The sequence below is a fragment of the Varanus komodoensis genome, unplaced genomic scaffold (assembly GCF_004798865.1).
Source record: "Varanus komodoensis strain SLA01 unplaced genomic scaffold, ASM479886v1 scaffold1, whole genome shotgun sequence".
Taxonomy (NCBI): domain Eukaryota; kingdom Metazoa; phylum Chordata; class Lepidosauria; order Squamata; family Varanidae; genus Varanus; species Varanus komodoensis.
This window is the reverse complement of record NW_025335268.1, coordinates 57,399,595-57,424,228: the sequence shown is the minus strand read 5'-3', so window position 1 is coordinate 57,424,228 and position 24,634 is coordinate 57,399,595. Positions and strand designations below refer to the sequence as shown.

The following is a 24,634-nucleotide window of genomic DNA, read 5'->3' as shown; positions in this document are numbered from 1 at the left end:
TCTCTCTCTCTCTCTCTCTCTCTCTCTCTCTCTCTCTCTCTGTGTAGCAGGAGACAGTATACATTACATACACAATAGTTATCCCAAGATGAGCCTTCCTCAGACCATTCAAAAGGTTAAACACACTATTATGATTTTTGTTTTTGTTTTAGCGACATGTGCTGAAAACAGAAGAAAGCTAATAGTGAAGAAATTTCATAAGTATGATGAAGAGATTGACATTCATAATGAATTTTTTCGGCCATATGAACTCAGCAGTTTTGATGATACCTTTTGCTTGGCGATGACAAATTCCATACGGTATGTATATTTTTGGTTTTCAAAAGATGACATTTAGATTCAGCACTTCTCATTTCAAAAGTCAAATGGAATTGCATCCTTTAAAATGGGTTCCCATAAGTGGCATTAATTCCAGTTATAACTTTGAAATATAATACACAAAGAAGAAAATGGGCTATTCACATTCTAGTACCATTCTAAAAATATTTGAATTCTGTAAAGTCTGTAGGGGTATGTCTAACCCCCAGTCATTGAGCTGCACTTACACAATGCATTTAGAGGCTTTTCCAAATATGCTGGGAATTACCATGATGCAGCTGTTTTCAGATGTTATGCCCTTGGCAGTGCATGTGGAGGCCACCTGTTCATGTGAATCAGCCATAAAATAGCTGACATGAAGCTAAAGTAGTTCATCTGAAATGAATTTGCTTAGTGGAACATCACTCAATCAATATAATGTGGCATTTTTGAAAGGGGCAGAACCAAGCAATGATAGACCTGGAGGATCTGTGTGTCTATCAGTCTGTGCATACGTGCGCGCGCGTGTGTGTGAGAGAGAGAGATTGAGAGATTTTTTTATCAAATGAAGCTCAGTTTGGACACTTCCTAATTCGGATGGGAAATAAAGTAAATATAACTTTTATCCAGGACTGTTTTCATTTCAACTGAATTTGTTTTGTCTTTGAATTTTTAGCAGCTAATATGTATTTATTAGCAACACAAATATCTTAGGAACTGCTGCATACCTACTGTCAAAATAATTTTGAGAATGTAGAATTTCAACTTCATTCTGTTTAATTTTTTTTAATGGAAATTGTGTCTTAAGTGGCCACTAGTTCCACTTGGTGATACATTATTTTCATGAAAGTAACTTAACTTGCATTTGCTTATTGATTCTTTCACCTGTTCTTTTTAGGGATTTTATGCCCAAGAACGTTGGCATTGATCCCAGTCCATTTACTGTACGTAAACCAGATGAAACTGGAAAATCTGTTCTGGGGTAAGAAAATCAGTGATTTAAGGCTAAGACGTATTCATTTGTTTTACTTGTGCAGTTTTACTAAAGATGCAAATAATTATGTGAAATTGTGAAACAATTATGCATATCTATTATTCTTGTGAATAATTTTTTTGTGGAAGCCAGATTTGTGTGGGACAAGGACAAAAGCCTGATGCTTGATCTACAATCTTGACTTGGGAGAGCATGGTTGATTTCAGTGAGCTTCCTGCTAGTAAGATCCAAGAAAACAGAGCCAGAGGAGGAGAACAGAATCCCCCATTTTTTTCTCTTCAGTGAGATTTTTTATCTGTTCCCACCCTGTTCTCCTACCTGGGTCAGCCTGAGGCTGCATTACATAGTGAGAGCCAGTGAGGCACAGTGGTTAGATTGTTTGACTGGGACTCAGAAGACTAGGGTTCTATTCTCCACTTAGCCATAAAGCTCATTAGGTAACTTTAGGCCTCCCACTGACTCTCAGCCTAACCTGTTTCTCAGTATTATCATGAAGGCAAAATGGAGAGGAGATGCTTATAAGTCACCTTATGCAATGGGAAATTTATTTATGTTTGACATCCAAGAAGCAGATAGATAGTAAACAAATACAAACAACAGAAATATCCAAGAGTATTTTAATACAAAGTTTATCTGTGTTACAACTTTCACCCAAAAAGTATCAACATCAAACATTGCGAAAACATATGATCAAAAGAAACGTTAGCAGTATTGTATCTCCAGCTGCTAAAACCTTATTAGTGAGATATTTTGGGGTCCAGTACATTCAGAAAACATTTTACTGATTAAGATGTAACATGAGATTCATTAAAAGTTCAGATGTCAACTCTGAAGCAGCAATCTAATTGGACGGAATAGGTCATTCCAATTATCTGCTGCACTGCTCCATTAGACCTGATGTTTCATATTTATTCACTGATATTAGATATTTATAGACATTTATTGTGGGTCATTATAACTGATGAACCTCAGTAAGTATGTCCAATAACTGGGGAAAATGGGAATTTGTAAAAGTCTCAGGGCCGAACCTAGACTCTTGCAAATGTTATGACTACATGATGTGAGAAAAGTACCAAAAAAAATAAAAAAATCATTTTTCCTCACTAGCTGATCCAAAGAAAAAATCAACATGTCTGTCCAAGTCTGCCACAAAAGCATTTTTAACTTATTTTAAAGCCTGATTTTGCCATTAGGTCAAATTAGCAAGTAAAAATGGGTCAAACTGTAATTGAAGCAATACTATCTGCTGCATGCATCAAATAATACTAACAATAGATGGATTCCTAGTGGAATCCCTGTGTTAGGAGCCTAGTGCAATTCACTTGAACAGAGGGCCCTGATAGGAGGATTTAAAAATTAACCATGGGAGAAAATCTAAGCAGAAAAGACCAACATTTAGGACATCAGCAAACAGTCCTAATGATATAACCCAAAACCTAGAAAGCCAAATGCACATTCCTTAATAGAAAGTTGTATCATTTTCAAAGTTATTCATGGCAGAAATGGAAGCTAGAAAAATTTACCTAAGAAAATATTTTGGAAAACATTTCCCAGGTATATATAAAGGATTCCCATATAACACATAAATAATCCTCAGTATGATGCTCCTCTGTAGACTATTCTCAACATTTAACTCTAATTATCTGCATAAAGGATAATTTTAAACTCTAAAATGTTATGAACAAAGCCATGAATACTGGTAATCTGTGGAATAGCACATGCCATGCATTCCAAACTTAAGTCCAATATCAATGGAAAAGTGAATCTCCCTTTCCCAAGTGGAAAAAAGGCTGAGAAAAACTTATTAGTTATAACCCTGCCTCTTTGAGTTGAATATAAACCATTTCAGAAATTCAACAGGAGCTGGAAAAAATGCCATTGTGAGCGATCTCTACATGGAAGTTTAATCTGGGGGAAAATGCATGCATATCTTGCTCTGATATTTTACCATCTCCACTGAATAAAACTGAAAATAGTAAATTTAAATGTCTTCCCAATTTCCCTGCATTAACTTTACAAGGCAAATAGAGTTTGAAGAAAGCCCATTTTTGCCTCATTAATGTATGGCAGGAAGTTGGGCCATTAAGCCAAAAACAATTTAGTATCTGCCCTGGTTGACTGTTGAAGGATGGTAGACAGATCAGAAATGCAGAGAGATCAGAGATGCTTTCCTGCAAATGTATAGCAGAGCAATCAGAAATGCTTTCCTGCTTTCCTCATCCTTTCTCTGGCTCTTGAAAAAAAGGTTGTTTTGTTGTCTTTTTTGTATATTGCTCTTTGCTTACAATGTATGGACTTCTTTATTCTGATAGGTGGTGCTGGGGAAAAGGATTTCTGCACATATGTCATTCTAGCTGGCTTTAGTATGGAATTTATTGCTGCAGTAGTGTTCACATGTGCTTCCCTGTAATTTAAATTGCTCTGTGGAATAGTTCATTGAATGCACATGCACCCAAACTATGATTGCGCTCCATTGTGAATCTGGCTGTAGCTGCTGGGCTGAACTCTTTTTGCACATTGGTGTTCTTTTTGCAGCAGCAGTTGAGGTAATGGAGTTTAATGTTGTGCTGAGACCTCTTTAAGTGTTTATTGATTTTCTGGATACTACTTCTGAAATAGTTTCCTTTTTGCATCTTGATTATTGGTGTGTTTGAACCAGAAGGACAACTTGTTCTTCTGACTATATACAAGAATCTGTTCTGAGATCTTTGGTCCGTCCAGTCTGTTCTCATTGATAGTTTCTGTTGTTGTTTTACCAACCCTTTCTTTAAAAGAACATCTCAAGTACAGTTTATTTCTTCATCCCTCTCGTCATCTTCTCAAATCTATTTGCTGAGAATAGTATTTCTTATTTCTAAAGAGGAAATTGCTTAAATGAGTGCAAGAGTTCAATAAGGCTTTATGTCCTGGGAACCCTAAAATGACATTTTAAACCTTATATGCCTCAAGCAACAGAATAGTCCAGTTCTTTCTTGTAATAGCTCAAAAACTTGAACTTGTTGCTTTTTGACCCCTGTTTTCAAAATAAGTCCTGATCATTAAATTTCTTTACTGGTTGGCAGTTTAGTTTTCTGTGGCTGAACTGTAAGTTAGTAGATGATTCCCTTCATCCAACAAAATCTTCCCTATTCTTGTGTGTGTTTATAGAGTTGTCTCTGATAACCTAAACTTCACTTCCTGCCACTAAGTTCCTGTCTGAGTTTCTATTCATACACTACTAAGCTGGCTGTTCTCTAGGTGGCATATTTCACATGGTCAGACTACTGTTTAGAATGAGCAATACAGTTGTTATCCGTATTAACACATTGTCTGAACATTTCCTTCCATGGAGTTTTGAAATATGTTCCTTAAAGAATAATTCTGGGTGGCAAAATACCAGTGATTCTCCCTGCTCCAGTGCCAGAGTTCTGATCCAATTTATTCCCCATCCTGTGTCTGATTTTTAGAAAAGTGAAAAGAAATAGCAGACCTAAGTATGATTCTTTAATATGTCAGCTTGCTTGGGATTCAGAAGTTATTGGAGGACAGGCAGTTACAAAGTCAATGACCCAGCTGCTTAACCTAGGAATTGTGAGGGCAAATGCAAATTCTGTGCTTGTTGTCTTTGGTTTTGATCAATAGATAAGATCAATGCCAACAAACTGTGGGCAATTGTTGGGTTAGCCCTGGCTTGTTTAACCCCTAAACAACAGGGTTGTTCGATTTGGTCATGATGAAACAACCTAGGACTATGGCATTAACTGGGTTAATTGCCAACAGGCTTGCTCACTGCCCCACACCCTGGCCAACTCTTGGGTTAAACAAGCCAGGAATTGAGCATTACGTGTGAACCAGGTCAATGACTATAAAATGCAGCAGACTGACAAGAATGGTTAACACAGTGTATTGGAGGGTTACTATATAAGAGAAGCCCTAATTTCAGCCACAGGATTTTGGAGGATATGTAATTGTCTCACTTCCTGCCATTTCTTGACAAAGTACCTAGGAAAAGCCAAACATTTGGGCTTCTTTGCATCGAGAAAGAAGATACTTTCTTTTTCCTTTTCTCATCCAAGACAGTCTATCGGCAGTAATTGCAATCAAGTCTAGCCCTCTTTTCCTTGAACTCAGGATGTAGTGTAATTTTTTTCTAGGAACAAGAGCAATAGAGAAGAAACAGTGCTGCAACGTAAAACAGCTGCTAGTGCCCCTCCACCGCCCAGTGAGGAGGCCGTATCCAGCAGTTCTGAGGATGATTCTGGGACTGATAAAGAAGAAGAAGGAGCTGCATCTCAGCGTTCAACACCTGTGAAAATAACAGATGCGGGAGATAATGCCAAAGCATCAGATGTAAGAAACAGAGTTAACATGCAAGGGGGTAACATTGATATCTCACTCTCTCCTTTAACATAATTTTTTTCCTAGTGTTTAAAGCTTACTGAAAGATTTATCCCTGATCATGTAGTTGAGGCTTTTCTCATTCAGCAATGAGAAAACGTATTGCATTCTTTTAAGAAGTCTGCAGTTGTTTTAATGAAACCTCAGAAGCAGAGGTGGTACTTAAAAAGCAATTTAACAAGACATTTTGTAACTGATTAGATTTCAGGCTGAAAATATACCATGAAGAACTTGATCTGTATCACTGTTTTAAATTAATCTAGGTAATTCGGCTAGGAGTGAAAAATGGGTTAATAGAATATTGGACTAATACAGAAATATAGCTTAATAAAATCCTTTTCAAATGTGAACACTAATTTTGCCATATGATACTCTTGTGCTGGCTTCAGTGCAATTATAATACTTCAATATCTGGCATTGTTAATGAAGATCTGTAAACACATTAACATGAGGGAGCTTAGCAATTTTATACTAACAGAATCTGGATTTTTAAGATTGCACAAGGGAATGAAACTTGTAGGAAGAACGCAGGCTATGAGACCACATGACCCACAAAAAGATTTTATGTGAGAAGAATCTCCTGGCTCTGGCCAGTTTTCCTCCATGATCAATGCTTTAATGTAATATACTGGGATAGTTTATTGTGGAGCAGGGCATCTTGAAGAATTCCAGGGGTTGTAAGGCTGACCCAAGCTGTTTGTGGCCCCAAGTATCTGTACCACAGGAACTCCTGTAGCATTTCAGAGGATGCCAACCGTCTATGCATGTAAAGAGCTGTGTCCCAAAATCCCTTTAAGTCTTGCAAGGGGTTCTAGGACACACCTTTCAGATTGCACAGTGCTTTGTTGGTGCTATGGAATGCTGGTGCCTCAAGCAGCTGCATGAATTGCTTGTTCTCTGGTCTGTCCTGGAGCACACCTTTTAACCATACTTTGGCTTTATGTTATTGTCTTTAAAATGTGAAAAAATGACAGAAATACATGTTCATTTTTTCAGTGAGTCCCTAAGTTAGTGATCAGCTTGTTTTGCATATGTCTTTCTGTTGATGTTTGATTGAGTGGTGTAAGACCCCATGGCTTCCTACTATGTGCAAAAAGCATCATAAACACCAGGCTCACACAATGCTCGCCCCTTCCCTTTCCTCCTCTTTTAGAACAACAGCTTCTGTTTTTAATTTTAATATTATCAGAGTTTCCTTTAATTCCCAAAGTTGGAAAACTGCAGTATGTTCAATTTCTGATTAGCAAGAACAAGATAGGAGTGGATCATATTGTTAGACTAACAGAACTCAAGCCAAACAAATTATAGTCCCCCAGACACCATACAGAACTATGGTTTGTTGAATATAATCTCTTTGTGAGCGCAAAAGAGCAGAAGAGAGAGAACACAAGTCTGAGATTACCCAAGAATTGTGCAAATGCTCTACCTATTTTGAAGTTCTGTTCCTGTCAGCTTCAACTAGCATGCACAAAGTCTGGCTACAACTCTGGAGTTGTACAACTGTGGAGTCTTGTATGTAACTCCAGAGTAAACACATACAGTGTCAAACAAGCTGCATGTCTCAAAAAGGGAAGATGCTGACCAACCATTTCTTGCTATGCATCCTTGGAAAAAGTGTGTGAGGAATATCTCAAATTTACAACATGAACTAAATATTTTCAGTTAATCATAACTAGTTTAATCTCCTGATGCTGAAACAAAACTATTGTTGCTATTTAAAAGTAGATGACCTTCATGACCTTTTGATATGCACTGCAAAAAGCTATTTTAGGCATTCAACTTGTGTTCCATTCCAGGACTGAAATTCTCTTTTTCTATATATCATATTGTTTTTCTACAAATACAATTTTAAATCCTTTCAAGATAGGTTTATATTACAGTGTGGGGAGTTGCCACCCCAAAGTTCAAATCCCACTGGACACAAGCTAATAGTTTGTCATTGAACTGTGATCCTAAAATTCAAAGTGCTTGAATTTTTTTAGATTCACCATTTTATTCCATGATTACACTAAAATAATTAACCTCTTCCCAAACACTCAGGATTGCAAATGCTGAGAAACAGTTGCCTCGTGTTAGTTTTGAATGTTCTTCAGCAATCACCTCTGAACAAAACAGCAGTATTCATTCAACTACCTTCTACAAAGAGCTGTATAATTCTGTTAAATTCGTTGATATTTCAATTATTTTAGTAAGCAACATTTTAAAAATGAGCAAATAGGGAGTAAATATGTAATGAAGCTGTATGTTACAGGGCTGTAGAGATGAGTTGCATTTCCTTCCTGCTATTTGTTTACATTGAGGAACATTTATAATACACACGCAAGATTAGCTCTGCAGTTTAAAAGCTTCATGTTCTCAATGTGGAAAACAAGAAATGTTATAACCATATGCTTGATAAGTGAAAGATCCTTGCAAAATATAAAGATACAAAGGATTATCCTTTGTGCCCAGAATTCATGTGACATGTTCCCTATAGGGCTAACTGAGAGTTTTAAAACTGCAGAGAAAAAAACTTCCTTGTGTTTTTTTTAGGAATTGTGATTTTAAAGGTTCTGTTCCATCTACAGCAGAATTGATTGAGGAAAGGCAGGCAGGCAGGTGGTTACAGCACCATGGAAAGCTCCAAGTGAGCAACTTCCCAGACTGGAGGTACACGGAGATCTTATGAGTCCCTCCATTCAGCTTTCGCCTCCTAAGCTACTTTCATCCCAAAATATGGCAAACCTTTTGTTTTTGTGAGTGTGGGAGTTACTTCTTACTCCCAGAAGCCTTCTGGGCTTCACCCCATATCTGCAGGCCCCCCATCCCCTTACATACAATAATAAATAATTAAATCTCTGATTTTGAAGAACTTCACCAACAGTCTTTTCAAGATCTCAGATTACTGTAAACCAGGGGTGGGCAGACTTGCTCAATGAAAGAGCCACATAAATGTCAGATGTTTGAGAGCTGCAAGACAGGAACAGACATTTATTTATTATGTATTATGACTTTTTGAAAGTGTGTTCTTGCTTATCAGTGTATGATTTTTAAAGTGTATAAGATGCATACATACCTGGAACACTGAGGGATGCCCTTCCCAAAGAAATGGACCTTTAGAAACAAGAACTACTCAAAAAAAGTGCCATATTAATAAAAAAGCAGGGTTGTGTTTTTTTTTAACTGTTGTCATGGTCAGAATCCCGACAATTATAATTTAGTGAGAAGTGCTGAGAATTCTTTGTTAGAATTCTAACTTGAAGACCATGTCCTACTAGGGATTTTTGAAAGAACTACAGAAGGGACAAGCAACAGTAGGATAGTTATCTTCAGGGGCTGTTACATAAACAAAACAAATTCTCATTAGAGTTGCAACTGGTCCCCACACCCTCCACATTCAAGAAGGGGGGCAATATCCCTCTTTCAGAGTTGGCTCTTTAGAGTCATCGGGAGAATGGGTGGGCTGGCAGCCTCAAGAAAGCTGGCCCCAGCATGCCCCACCTGTTCCTCCTGACAAGTGCAATGGTGCTTTGTTGGTTCTACCTCTGCCACTTCTCCAGGTGGCAAATCCGGTGGTGCTACTGGGGGCGGTGGCAGCAGCAGACGTTAATTTGGCAGTGTTGGCATTTCCTTGGCATCTTTGGTGGGATGGAATGGTGGCACCAGGAGAGCTTGGCATAATCATGCCCATGCCGTCACTGGGGTCTGGACTGGGGAAGAAATGGGGGTGGAGGCTCTGAGCCCTCTGCGAGCTGCAAAATAAGCTCAAAGAGCCTCATGCAGCTCCCAAGGATCAGTTTGGCCACCCCTGCTATATACAAGTAGAAACTAATTAAAACTCTATTGGAAGATAATAAGGTCATGACCATGAGATCTACCATAGCCCTGAAATTATTTTTTCAAATGAAAAAGACCCTGCTGTACAAATGGAAAATGCTTCTGTGTATGTGTTGAACCTCCAGAGTTATTTGCCCTCTCCTGAAAAGCACTCTGGAGAGTCATCTACCCCCTGGAGCCACTTGAGCATGACAGACAGAGGGTTAAATCCAACATTGCCTAAATGAACTTGGTTGGACTGAACGTTCCTGTCCTCCTTGCACCCAACTCCAGGTCTGCTCTCAAGAGGGGGAAGAAAATCTCTCACAGTAGTGGAAGCTGTTGGATACAGCCAACAATAGCCAGCAAAGTTTTTTCCATCCTGAAAAATCACATCTTGAACTTACTCCATTGCTAGTGCTGTTCTGCCTCCATGGCTGTTGACATGGCAGGATCATTACCCACTTAAGTGCCTGAACTGTTTCTGACAGTATGATATGCAATTGCTTTGATTCATTGCCTGGTTAGTTCACCTTGTCCATGCTTCACACATAATAACTGGAGGAAAAAAATGAGTCACAGGGAGGTATTGAAAGATAATAAAAATTGTTCCAGTAATTTAAAGGAAAAAAGATCACATATTTGACAAGCTGAAATTAAAGTATGAAGACTGTTTGCATTGCTTCATTCATTATTGAACTCAAGGGTAACTTTACAACTAATTAATATTTATTTCACAAATATTCAGTTTCTTTTGAAGTATATTAAAATTATTAGACCTTGAAAAGAAATAACATATATTTTTATTAAGGGCACATGTTTCCCTTTAGTCTTTCCTTTGTAAAATGAAAGTATGTAAAATATCATGCAGTATGTTTATAAAATATCATGCAGCCCAGGTCATGCAGTACGTCTAGAAATATTTTATATATATGGGTCGCTCGTTGCCCTGGGGTCCTTGTGAAGAAGGGCAGGATATAAAATATGATAAATTAATTGAGCTCAGGCTGGTCATGTAACGGTCTTTCTTTTTAGCAGGGTGCAATGGTACAATATTTTGAGGATTACACATTTGTATATGTGGAAACCACAGTGAAATGGCATCATGGGGTCTCCCTGTTCAAAGTTCCAGCCACCATCTCCACTCCTTTCTAGTTTTTCATTTCTTCCAACTCTTAAGAGGAAGGCAGTTGTCTGTGGTCACTGGGCATACCCAAACCTCATTGTGCTGGTTTTGCAAGTCCCCATACATTTTTTCCTAAAGTGTTTTGTATCTTGCATTTCTCTTGAGCCTGCTTTTGTTTTCCTTTCATGAGTGAATGGTGCTGCCATCAAGTATGATAGAGGATGTTTCTCCACTTCAGTTAAAGTTATGATTCAGTTGCCTGTTCGGAGGAACAAGCATCTTGACCTTGGGGCATTCCTAGATAGTCTTCCCTGACCTGGTACCATCCATTTGCTTCCAACTTCAATTCCCATCAACTCCAACTAGCATTGTGTATAATCAAGAATGCTGGGAGTTGTAGTGCAAACAATCCGGGAGGCACCAGGAGTGCAAGATAGTAACTAATATACAGACTACATGTCATAGGCAAACACATCTATTACAACTGATCCCTTTTTAAAAAGAAATCTTGTGTGGAGAATAATTTGAAGCAGGCAAGTGGCAAAAAAAGAGATGCTGTCTTTCTTTATTTCTTCCACTGCCATTCCCCTCAGTTGTTTTCTTCTTGTGGGTTCCAAGCATATACTTACAAGGGCAAACTGTCCGGAACTCTATGGGAGCAGAGTGATGGCAGTGAGGGAATTAGCATAAAAAGCAGCTGATGGAGAAGGGTTACTCATCCTATTTATTTTGCCATTCTGGTACAAACACCCAAGCTGCTTTTCTCCAACAGCAGTCAACATGCTAGTACATGCATTTGTGTGTTACATGTAGTCTGATGCTGAGCAAGGGATGTTGAACAGCCTTAGAAACCAAGGCCCAAGAGAATTATTTTAGCTAGAACTCTGATCTGTTACTGATGAACTTTGTATTTAATAGCCTGTTTTGTCAGATAGACTGTTTAGAAGTGAGAAAGTTGCAGGCATATATGGGATAATATGACGGATGAGAAGAAGTGCATATGCAGGCATATACAGGCAAGGTCCGAAATTCAAAGAAACGCTTCAATAATACACACCTGGCAAAAAGAGGGTAAGGCATATTATAATTAAGTCAAAGCTCATGGAATTCCCTGTTGGTGGAAGAATGCCATTAAATACTGAAGTTTAGATCTCCAGCACAATTGATAACTTTTTTAAATGGTGTAAAGACATCTTTTCAGATAGAGAACCTGCATCTTACGGAAAAAGTGTGGTTGCGATGTCGGTGTTGTGGCCATATGTTGCTGCTGAGTCTCTGTCATTTCAGTAACAATAATGATGGTGGTTTTATTTATTTAATTTTATTCTTTTGAGTGACATCTTGTGCTTTGGAGATGCAGGGTATGAGCAGAATTCTGTGAAGAACAGCTTCAAGAATTGCGACTGTTTAGCTTAGGAAAAAAGCAAGTAAGGGGAAGCATGATAGAGATGTTTAAAATAATGCATGGTGTAAAGAAAGTGGAAAGGGAGACATTTTTCTAGAACACTAGAACCTGGTGGCATCCCATGAAGCAGAGTGGTGGCAGATTTAGGACAGATAAAAGGAAGTACTTAAAATGCTATAGCATATAAACTACGGAATTCACTGCCACAGGAGGTGGTGATAGTTGCCTATTTGGATGGCTTTAAAAGGGAATTGGAGCAATTCATGAGGGAGGAGGCTATCAGTGGCTATTAGCTTTGCTGACTGTGTGCTACCTCATTTACCAGAGGTGGCATGCATGCATATGGCAGTTGCTGAGGAGCTTGGGCAGGCGGAAGTCTTGCATCCATTGTGCTTGAGCGACCCTGTAGACACCTGGTTTGCCACCGTGTTTACAGAGTGCTAGACTAGATAGACCTTTGATCTGATCCAGCATGGCTTTTCTTATGTTCTTATTTAAAGAAATTTAAGATCCAGACTAATTGCCATGAATATTCCTTGTTTTACTTCAGAATGTAGTACAACCTATAAAAGATGTATACGGAATTAATCTCTCAGAATCTCCTTCAGAAGAAGATCTCAACATATACACAAGGTAGTGTATTTCATATTGTCTTGCTGGTGCTGATAAACAGGAAGATAGAGTATGTGTGTTTAATAAAAGTGGGCATGTTCCAGATAAAATTATGCCTATTGAAGTTGCATTTGCTACAAAGTATTCAGATTGTTAAAATGTTCAGATTGTCCTGTTGTGAAGCCATTATATATCTAAAAATGCTTAATTTTTGACTATATTGTGCTCAGTGATTATCTATAAAATATAAATAAAGCTTGTTTTTCCTTTTGTTTTTCCACTGTCTTTCAGGAGTTCAGGATATACATGATTCCCCCTCCACACACACACTTTTCTTTATGCTTAAAATGTTTAAATCCAATGGGGCAGTTTAGATTAGGAAGTAGTGACTAGCTAAAGGTCACATGGTAAACTTTGTTGCTGCATGAGAATTTGAACATAAAATTGTCCACTACTTTGTGTAAATCTGTAGTTCTGGCTCTTAAGAACTAAATGCAGGTTTGCTACAACTAAAGCCTGGAATGTGACATTGGATTCTCCTATCCTTTGCACCATGCAGCATTCACCCTGTCCTTGCCATTCCTGTGCAGGCCTTTGCGGCTTCTGTGTGGTCCATAATAATCCATGGTATGAAACGTGGGGCACTTTCTGTGAGTTGTTGGGTTCTTCTAACAAATTAGAATTTTAAAGCCTGCCCATGTAAGAATTGTAATTCCACCCAGGACTCTAAAGGAGGCTCAAAGGTTCCACCTCAAAAGCACTTGATATTCTGGATTTAAATGAAAAGTGAATGGCCTCATTCTCTATGCAGCCTTTGAGCCTGCTTTTAAGTCCTGCGCAGAATTACATGCAGATAAAGTTGTTTGATGTCTGAGAGAGACACAGGTGAATATAAACTGCATATCTGAGGTTGTTGATATTTCTCCCAGCAATCTTAATTCAAACTGGTGATTCATCTAGCCCCGCCTTTCTCATGATGTGCTCTGCATATAAGTTAAGTAGGCAGGGCAACAGTATACAGCCTTGCCGAACTCCTTTCTCAGTTTTGAATCAGTCAGTGGTTCCATGCCCAGTTCTAACTCTTGCTTCTTGACCCACATATAGGTTTCTAAAGAGACAAATAGGATGGTCAGGTACTCCCATCTCTTTAAGAACTTGCCACAATTCGTTGTAATCCACACAATCAAAGGCTTTAGCATAGTCAATGAAGAAGAAGTAGATGTTTTTCTGGAACTCCCTAGCTTCATGATCTAGCGTATGTTGGCAATTTGATCTCTAGTTCCTCTTCCTCTTCGAAGTCCTGCCTGTACTTCTGGTAGTTCTTGGTCCACATACTGCTGGAGCCTAGCTTGTAGGATTTTGAGCATAACTTTGCTAGCAAGTGAAATGAGTGCAATAGTGCGGTAGTTTGAACATTCTTTGACACTGCCCTTCTTTGGGATGGGAATGTAAACTGACCTTTTCTAATCCTTTGGCCACTGTTGAGTTTTCCAAATTTGCTGGCATATTGAGTGTAGCACTTTTACTGCATCATCTTTTAAGAGTTTGAATAGCTCAGCTGGAATACTGTCACCTCCACTAGCTTTGTTGTTGCTCAGACTTCCTAAGGCCCATTTGACTTCACATTCCAGGATGTCTGGCCCGAGGTCAGTGACCACCCCATTGTGGTTATCAGGGATGTTAAGCTCTTTCATGTATAGTTCCTCTGTGTAATCTTGCCATCTCTTCTTAATCTCTTCTGCCTCTGTTAGGTCCCTGCCGTTTTGGTCCTTTATCATGCCCATCTTTGCATGAAACGTTCCCTTCATATCTCCAATTTTCTTGAAGAGATCTCTGGTCCTCCCTGTTCTATTGTTTTCTTCTATTTCTTTGCACTGTTCATTGAAGAAGGCATTCTTATTTCTTCTAGCTATTCTCTGGAATTATGCATTCAATTGGGTGTATCTTTCTCTTTCTCCCTTGCCTTTCGCTTCCCTTCCTTCCGCAGCTATTTGCAAAGCTTCTTCAGACAGCCATTTTGCTTTCTTGCATTTCTTTTTCTTTGGGATAGTTTTTGTTGCTACCTCTTGTACAATGTTGTGAACCTCCATCCATAGTTCTTCAGGAACTCTGTCAGATCTAATTCCTTAAATCTATTTGTCACCTCTACTGTATATTCATCAGGGATATGATTTAGGTCATGCCCTAGTGGCCTAATGCTTTTCCCTACTTTCTTCAATTTAAGCCTAAATTTTATTTATTTGTTTTTATTTATTTATTTATATTGTGATTTATATCCTGCCTTTTTCCTACAAAGGGCTCAAGCAGCTTACATCATCTCTCCTCCTCCATCTTATCCCCACAACAACAACCCTGTGAGGTAGGTTGGGCTGAGAGTCTGTGACTGGCCCAAAGTCACCCAGTTGGCTCCATGACGGAGCCGGGACTAGAACCCAGATCCACTGAATCCCAGTCCCATGCTCTTAACCACTGCACCACACTGGCGCTAAATTTTGCAACCAGAAGCTCATGATCTGAGTCACAGTCAGCTCCTGGTCTAGTTTTTATGACTGTATAGAGCTTCTCCATCTTTGGCTTATTTCTGTGTTGACCTTCTGGTGATGTCCATGTGTAGAGTCATCTCTTGCGTTGTTGGAAAAGAGTGTTTGCTATGACCATCATATTCTCTTGACAAAATTCTTCCAGCCTGTGCCTTGATTCATGGATCTTACATTCCAAGTTCCTATGGAGTATAGATCTTTACAGCATCGGACTCTCCTTTCACCACCAGATACATCAGCAACTGAGTGTCATTTCGGCTTTGACCCAGTTGCATCATTCTTTCTGGAGCTACTAGTACTAGCCTCTGCTCTTCCCCAGTAGCATATTGGACACCTTCTGACCTGAGGGGCTCATCTTCTGGCGTCATATCTTTTTGCCTTTTGGTACTGTCCATGGGGTTTTCATGGCAAAGATACGGAAGTGGGTTGCCATTTCCTTCTCCACTAAATGACTGTTTACTAAGAGATAAATTAGTAATGTCACATTTGGTGAGCCATTTGTCTCTATTGGCCTGCAATATCATAGGGAAAACTATCATACATTTATCAGTCTTTGAGCCAATTACCAGGTTAGTCAGGGCTTTTCTTCACTGGAGGCCTTTAAGTGCTGTCTGGACAGCCATCTACTGGTGATGCTCTAGGTCTTGATTCTCTGAATCAAATAGGATATTGAATTAGATGTTATATAATGCCCTTTCTAGCTTACTGATTCTCAGCAGGTAAAATCTGGGAAAATTCTCTTTATAGAGAGATTACATATGTGGCATGGTATGTTATCACTTTGGAAATGACTGACTGTTTTCATTCTGTGGTTGGATTCGCATGCCTAGGGAATGATACGGAGCCATACTGGTTTCTTTTTCCTACCTCACACTTGCTGATAGTGCCTCATTTCCATAATTACTTGCACCAGGCATGGGTTGCTGTGTCATCCGAGCTTGGCAACTTGGGCAGTAGGATTGGTTTCCAAACCACTTTCACAACCCATGGTGTCCTCTTGGGTTTCAAGGTGGTTTGGGCATGGGAAGCTGTTCCCACTGTATGTCAGGTCAGAGAAAGAAGCCACTGCGGTTTGCTTCCTGCCCTAATCATGCAAAGCCAGTCTGTGATTCCTTGATTAAACTTTATTGGGCTTTTAGTGAAATTCATAATGAAAGGAAACTTTGAAGGACTTCAAGATACCTCCACTAAAGTAGATATATATATCAAAAAACAGCTACTGCATTACTCACCCACAATATTAGTTTCAAGGAAAGTGTGGTATATGTTCCAGCTGCCATTAATAGAACTTGATGCCCCTTACTTAAAACTGTATGACTCTTACTATGTCTGTGAGAAACATGTTATTTTGATTATTTCAGAAAGTTCTTTCCCCCTTGTGCTTTTCTGTGTCTATTCATAGGTTCGTTCAGTTGGGCCAGAGTCATCACAAGCAGGACAAGAGTCACCAACTTCTTTGTTCTAAACACTTAGATGGGGTCATAAATTTGTGAGTACTGGTCATTCTGTCCTGATTTTTTCTACACATACTGTTTCAGAGTCTCTTTCCCCATTTTCTTCTCTCTTTCGCTCTTCATTTTTGTAGCTTTTAATTAAGCTCTGTAATTTCAAATTGCTCCTTTTTCCTTAAAATAAAAATTATTTCTTAAAATAGTTGGTAAAACCAAAGCAGTATATAAGGAAAAGTAACATATGGTTGTTTGTGTATGTTTGTGTATAATGCAACTATATTCTACAGTTCCATACTGACATTTACAGTACACAGAAGCTGGTTGCTCAAACTAGTTCTTGTGGTGGTGTTTATTCATTTCTATAGTACCATTGGGGTGCATGGCTTTTTCAGAGTATAATGTTCCAAATATATTGGAATATAACTTCCATTGACCTCAACCAGCATGGTCACCAGAAATCAAATTGGAGAGGGCTCAGAGTGAAAGTGAGGGAAGACAGAAGGTGGGTTGGGTGGTCATCAGAACACATGGATCTCAAGAGACTTTTTTTTGTTTGGTTATGGAGATCAGTGGGTCTTCTAGACAGTGGACTCCTAATGCTTCAGATTAGGTGGCATCGTGCATCCATTTTGTCTTTTGCTCTTTAATGGGCTTTCTGCACTAAGAAAAAAAATGGAATATGTAGTGGGAAAGCATGGGAGAGTTTTGAGTTGGCAATAACAATGGCTGGGTCCTTGTAAAATTTGGTGAATGAGGCAGAGTGATGGCATAATATAAATTCCATCTGGAAGTTCCCACTAATGTGGTGGCAACAGGGAAAGGGCTACAGAAGGCAGAAAGGGCAATTATGTGGTGGGGAAGATGGCAGCCAGGAGGTGGAAGACATGCAATCAAATGGACACATGGAGGAATTAGTTAAGGATTTAGCAGCAGGGTCAACTCATCCTGGAGGGAAGAGAAGAAAGGAGGGAGGTGTTAGAGGAGGAGCAACTGTAGGGTGAGGAAGAGGGGAAAGTTAATGAAGAATAAGATGGAGATCCTGTTGGTGGGTGGATCGAGCTCCTGGGTAGGTGACTTGGCCCTTGCCCTGAATGGGATTGCACTCCCTCGAAAGGACAGGGTCCGCAGCTTGGGACCTCTTGGGCATTCTACGTGGGGCGTTCTACGTGGGGCTGCCCTTGAAGATGGCCCGGATACTTCAGATGGTGCAAAATAGAGCAGTCAGGTTGCTGACGGGGACTGGGCGTTATTCTCATATAACCCCAGTCCTCTATCAGCTTCACTGGCTTCCCATCGAAGTCTGGGCTCAATTCAAGGTGCTGGTTATTACCTATAAAGCCCTTAACGGCTTGGGACCTGGATACCTAAAGGAATGCCTTCTTCCATATTTGTCCTCCTGCCCCCTGAGATCAGCAGCAGAGGCCCTCCTCCGGGAACCCTCCGTGAAAGATGTTAGGAGGCAAAGTACCCAGAGGAGGGCTTTCTCTGCGGTGGCACCCCGCCTATGGAACGCGCTCCCCAGAGAGGTCTGCCTGGCACCATCGTTATTTGTTTTTCGGCGCCAGGTTAAGACCTTTTTATTCCAACAGTATTTTAATAACTTTTAATATTGGTTTTTATATGTTTTCAACTGCAGCCAGTGTGGATCTGGAATTCATTTATGTTATGTTTTATATTATTTTATTTATGTAAGCCATCCTGAGGCCTTCGCGACAGGATGGCATATAAATATTCTAAATAAATAAGCAAGCAAGCAAGCAAGCAAACTCTTATTTACAAGCAGTTTCTTCCCTATTGCTCCTGGGTGATTTCCAAGAGGCATGTCAGAAGTAACCAGGAACTAACCAGGAAGTGTAAGCATGGCGACCCACCATGACTAGTTAGCCATTCATTGACCTGGCATGATTACCCATGATGCATTATAAGCATTTTTGTGACATCCAAACCTGTCACAGTAACTTCAACTTGGTTTGTCAGCCATGCATGAGCCACCCTGGTTTGTTACTGAATTGTTTGCAATGGCTTGTTTTCAGTGTGGTTTGTTGTGACATGTGAACCCAGCAAAATAGCTTGTGTCAAAAGGCTACAATCACTGAGCAAGAGTGGCAGAAAACCTGACTGCTCAACATGGTGCTTCATAATCTTATTAAATTGTGTATCACACTAGCAACACCTGTGTGCCCAATAGTTGTTCATATTTGCGATCACTGTTTGTTCAGAACAAATAGGTGAAATTTGCTTACATTTCCTCATTTATGGAGCTTGTTCTACCTTCTAGAATTGTATACAAATTTTACATTTCCCCATAAGCTAAAGTATAAAATGAGGATTTGAGGCAAGTTTGTCTTTTTTACATTTCTTTTAACTTTTGAGGAGATTTACACAAATTCTTATTAACTACGGTGTATTACCTAATGTGTATTTGCCCAACCATGCATGAGTTCATGTGGATTTGTGAAAATCCCCCTAGACTTCTGTTTTGCTTCCGCTTCCATCTGATTTTAGCAAAGTATCCCATAGAACTGAAGTATGGAAGCAAACATAAATGAAAGCTCATATATGGATTCCACTTAAAAACAAATTCCTTTAATTAGTTTTACATATTTAATTGTATTTATCACTTAGAATGTGAGAAACCATTGGTGTCACTAAAGTATTGCTGCATATACTGCCATATTACAAATCCTTCCAAGCCTCTGATTACCACTAACTTTCAGTTCCAGTAAACTGAGACTTCTGAAACACCTGTTCAGTGGTAGATCCTTTAGAGCAGGGGTCTCAAACTCAACTTACCTGGGGGCCGCTGGAAGTAGAATCTGGGTGAGGCTGGGCTGCATCAAGTATTCCACCACGGCAGTGGTTGTGGGCCGCTCATCCTGCGGCCGGCCTGGGCGCCGCTGGCGCTTTGAAGGCTGCAGGGTCCCTCCCCTGTGCCCCACCCATCCCGGCAATTGGCCCGCGGGCCATGAGTTTGAGACCCCTGCATTAGAGGAAGGTGGGATTTAGAATCACTAGTCTACTAGCAAAATCTATCACAGATGCTACTAAAATATATAGGGCCTATGTTCCTTAGCCATTTTGAAATTACCTTGGATTGAATGCAGATATAATCATATTTAGAATTGACCCATTGAAATCAATGGGTCCAGGTTAAGTCCTGGTAATTCCAGTGGGTCAACTCAAAATATGATTAAGTCTGGATTCCTTATGTATAGTTAGGAAATGGATTTGCGCCTGCACTCTTGATCTCTGTATTTCTCAGCCATATTTCTGCCTCCTTGTGTTACTCCTTTTATGTTTAACAGTAGCTTCATTTTTTTCTTGCAGAACTCACATCTCTGCATTCTCCCAGGATAACATTTATGAAGTTCAGCCTCCTAAAGTAGACAGAAAATCTATTGAGATCTTTCACGCTCACATCCAGGCTGGCAAGGGGATCATGCAACTACTGGGAAAGGATGACATTCTCTTGTACCGAGAATACATTAGAAATAGATATATGTGAAAAGTGACTGTGTTCAATTTCTCTAATGACTTTACCAAAAATATATTGAAAGAGAAGTGGTTGGGGAAGCACACTGATGTTCATATATGTACTTCCGCATACCCTGCCTGTGATGGGTGAGCTAATCCAGCTTTCCCCAATTTAACACTGTCCAGTTGTGTTGGATTGAAACTCTCACACTTTCCACCCATTAATCATGCTGACTGGAAATTATGAGAGTTGCAGTCCAACATGTTTGGGGGATTTCAGCTTGGGGAAGAACTGTGATGGATTTGCAGTGCTAGGTAGGCATTCTATGTCCTACCACCCTGGAAATTAAGTGCAACAATACCCCCAGAGCAACAAAATACCACTCCTCCTGAGAGAGTGAATATCGCTAACATTTGTAAATTGTTGGAATTAAATACATTCTCCTTAATTACATACATTGTCTGGCTCAAGTTACATAGACATTAAATATAATGGAGATGCATCCTATATACATAGCAAAGAGTAAAAGTTGAGAATTGCTTTTCTGCTTTACTATTTGGGCCCCTGATGAGTATGTCTTTTGATTAAGAAGCAGGTGTTTTGGTCAGCTTGATTTGAAAGAATGTCAGTTATAAGATTTATTCATCTAAATTATTCTTCAGGCATGGTCTGAGGCCATTGGTAAAAAAATCTATACAGTAAGGCTTCTTGGACAGCAAGAAGTAAAGAGCTGCCAGCAAGTTATGTAATCATACTGTGACTTGAAACTACAGTTGGCTCTTGCCATGTGCCTCTGCCTCTAGTTGCTGTGGGCAGATTGCCAGCAGCAACTCTAGGAATAGTATTGTTTGCTGCAGAGTATTCCTTAAAGCTACTCTGTTAAAGCTAAGTGACATTAAAAGTAGTGATGTGTTTTATGATAAGGTAATGAAGAGAACATGCTGTGGCTTGAGAAACATGGAGTAGTGCATGTTTGTATGCAGGGTTCTAATTCAGGAACAGTAGTTCTGTGTTGCAGTTCTATGGAAATGGTGCTACTCTTGATCCAGGAATAAGAAAGCATGCCTGTCTAATGGCTGATTGGCGAGAAACGCAGCTTCCACCCCCTCCCCACCTACCCCCCACAGGTATCCTGGTCTTTGGCACACAATCTCCATTTATTTTGCCCCTTATTTACAGGTGCCATGTACTGACTCTGAGCAGTCACCTTCTTGACTCAAATTGGTCAGAATCCCTTAAACAACCATTTCCTCTGGGGAAAGCTTTCTTCTCAGGAGATGTTCTTTTGATAACTGGATTTTTTATTCTCATGAGCTTTTCTTTGTATGTAAGTCAGCGTTATGAGTTGTAAAGTCAGGGGACATATTGCAGTGGCATCAGTGCTTAAAAGTCCCCCCCCACAAAAAAAAGCAGTTGGGGGGAATGACCAGAAACACCATTATTTAAGAACTGCTACCCTGGCAAGTGTTGAGTAGTGACCAAACAAGTAGCCATTACTTCACTGACAAATAATCAGCCAGACATTCTGATTGCTACATGCTCAGTGGGAAGCAGCTTAAGTGAGACCAGCAAGAGTTATCCAGCATGAGCAGCTGGCATGGCAAAGGTTTTCCAGTGGCCACGTTAGCAAAGAACTCTTAAGTGAATCCTGGCTTAGCATTCATAAGCAAGGGTGCTTATGTGGATGACTCCCGATCAGCTTTTCCTACAAGAAGGAATTAAACTCACCAGGAACACACCTGGGTAGAAAGCCTTAGTACTACTGCATCTGAATCTGAACCATGACTCAGTGATCCTCTAATAAGCCTGAGTCCTGGAACCAACTTAAACCCTCAGCTCTAAACTCTGGCTTGCTAAATGGGTGGCATGCCAACAGTCCTAATTTGGATGTGGCAATACGTTTTTCTGTCCTTGAAAGTTCCTGATTAGTTTAACTGCACCATTACTCTTCCTTGTAAACAATAATTTTATATGAAAGTGGCCAATATGTGGCGGTCTATTTTACACATCTTTCAGCCTAACTGTCACTGTATTTAAGTTTTTTTCCCCAGACCTCATTTCAAACAAATTGCCCATCCAAAACATGCCAAATTTTCCCGAGTGCCATTTAGAATATTTCTTCTGCAAGTTGTTTGTCCTTTTTGTAGGCTATATAGAAGCACTTTACATTGTTACAAAAGCTCGCGTTGCTCAGTAAACATTTGCTTTGTAAAGAGAAAGAATAGACTACTTTTAAGAAGCACATATGCTGTGGTACATTCCTGTCTAAGGTCACAATTTCTCTTTAAAATTACATCTAGTTTGAATAGGTTTAAGACACAAATTCCGTTTGTATGGGGGTGATTATCTATTAATGGATGGAAAAAGATCTGTGTGTTTCTACACCATACTTGCTATAATGTAATACATTAATGTTGTCTCTGTATGTGCTTTAAATACTGTTTAAGGTTTTATTTATTGATTAATATGTATAATTGTCTTCTAACAGCTAACTTTATTTTTCCTAGTACTGAATATTTGTGCCAGTAGAGAATTTGTTAAATTTACTAGTCCAAGAGAAATAAACTTTAACAAGTAGCATATTGTTTATAAAAAGAAAACGTGTGTGCCTTAAAAATTGAAATACCAGTCTTTGATAATATCTCTCCCAGTTTAGCTCTGCTGAAAAATTCACTGCAGCGTAGGGATATGCAATGTATCACAACATGGCTTTGTGTTAACACACTTGAAATCGGCCACTTGCGTGCAGTGACAGCAGCTCAGAGTCACCACTTTTCTTTTTTATTTAAAATGTTATTGAAATTTTTAAACTAGTACTAAAAACATCAATCATTACATACATCAGATTTACTGGGTTGTCCCCCTACTACATATTTTTAACCTTCTATATTCATATTTAAGTCAGCTTATAATCACTTGAAAACATCTCTAAATTTATACCAAATCCCGTTTCTCCAACCAATAAAAAAATAAGTTCCAAATTTAATAGAAGTCACTATCTTCTTTCTCCTTCATCAGTAAGAACAGTCCATCCATTTCTTACAAAGTCCAGTTTCTCTTAACCAGTATTAAAGGAAAGAATCTTCAAGTTGGATGTAAATCAATATCTTCTTTCTTCTTCAATGGCAAATTCAATCTAAACATTTCTACACAATTCAGAATCTTTTCATTTTCCTAACATTAGACAGATAAATTCCTCACTAGCACAAGTACAAATAAGATCAAAAACATCCATTTAACATCTTTAAAGGCATTTAGCTAATGGTGACTAATACCTATAATATCTTTTATAACAAACTTTCTTTAAGCTAATTTACTAATGTTTTCTTATTTTTACTCTATGACACAAAAAATACCTAATTTGTGTTCACCTATCCAACAGCTACTTAGCCCCTTTAAAATATCTTAACTAGTCTATTTAACAAACAGCTATTACCTATAATATCTTTTAAACAAGCTCTCTTTGAACTAAGATACTAATGTTTCATCAAACTTAGACCTCATTTAGTCAAATACAATTAACTCTTCTAAGAATCCAAATCTTTATCATCTTTGACGTATCTCGCTTATGTCCACCCCTTTTGTCATCAGCAATGGTAATTTAGCCTTTCCGTATCACATATAAACATGCCAACCTGTTTAAGTCATTCCTTTTTTAAAAAAATACAAAATTCTCTTATTTTTCTTTACACCTCTGCTGAATCTTTCTTCTTGCTTCTCTTGCTTCATTTTAAATTGTTGAAATGCCTGTAATAAGCCAGTATACGTCTTCAAATGAAGTGCCTGCAGCCCAATAAACCAAACTCCTTCTCTTACCAGCCACATAAACCTCAACTCTCTTAAATACTTAACTGTCTTCTCTTTTTCCTTCTCCTTCTCCAACATGACAAGTAGATCCCATGAAGACTTGCTTATTGGATTTACTAATTGTACTGATTGTATTTGTATTTCTTTTACCACTGTTCCAAATTTTCCATTTACCATTTCAGATTTTCCATCTGCTTGTTGCATATTTTGTATATTCTGTTCACTTTTGGTTTGTTTGCCCAAAGTCTCATTTAGGGAATCGTCTAATTTGTCAAAATGTCCTTTTTGTTCAGCTAAAAAAAGATCAAATTGTTCAATTAAAATAGTCTCCTGCTGTGTTAGTATCACCTGTTGGGATGATTGCAAAGCTGTTAAAGAAGTCTGTATTGCCAAAAATGTCTTCTGTAATTCTTCCATACTAACAACAGTTTTATTTATTTTTATTTATTTATAGGTGGGTGAGTACCCAGAGGAGGGCCTTCTCTGTGGTGGCGCCCCATCTGTGGAATGCGCTCCCCAGAGGGGTCCGCCTGGCACTGTCATTATTTGCTTTTCGGCGCCAGGCCAAGACCTTTTTATTTAAATGTTATTTTAATTGATTGTTAAATTATTTATTACTTTTATCTAACTCTGGGATGTTTCCAATTCTGTATATTTTGTATATTGTTATTCATTTGTTGGAAGCCGCCCCAAGGCTTATGCGAATGGGGCGGCATACAAGCACTCCAAATAAATTAAAAAAAATAAATAAAAAA

The 24,634-nt window shown here is 39.0% G+C and overlaps 1 protein-coding gene across 1 annotated transcript in view; it reads left to right on the top strand.

Annotated features, from left to right (window-relative positions):
* FIG4 (FIG4 phosphoinositide 5-phosphatase) overlaps positions 1 to 24,275 on the top strand; it is a 102,827-nt gene extending 78,552 nt beyond the window's left edge. Inside the window, exons 18-23 of the mRNA XM_044426684.1 lie at positions 153 to 300; positions 1,196 to 1,279; positions 5,425 to 5,620; positions 12,545 to 12,627; positions 16,549 to 16,635; positions 19,925 to 24,275. Coding sequence (XP_044282619.1) covers positions 153 to 300; positions 1,196 to 1,279; positions 5,425 to 5,620; positions 12,545 to 12,627; positions 16,549 to 16,635; positions 19,925 to 20,102 — 776 coding nt within the window. The 3' untranslated portion in view covers positions 20,103 to 24,275. The remainder of the gene's footprint in view (positions 1 to 152; positions 301 to 1,195; positions 1,280 to 5,424; positions 5,621 to 12,544; positions 12,628 to 16,548; positions 16,636 to 19,924) is intronic.
* The last annotated feature ends 359 nt before the right edge of the window (positions 24,276 to 24,634 follow it).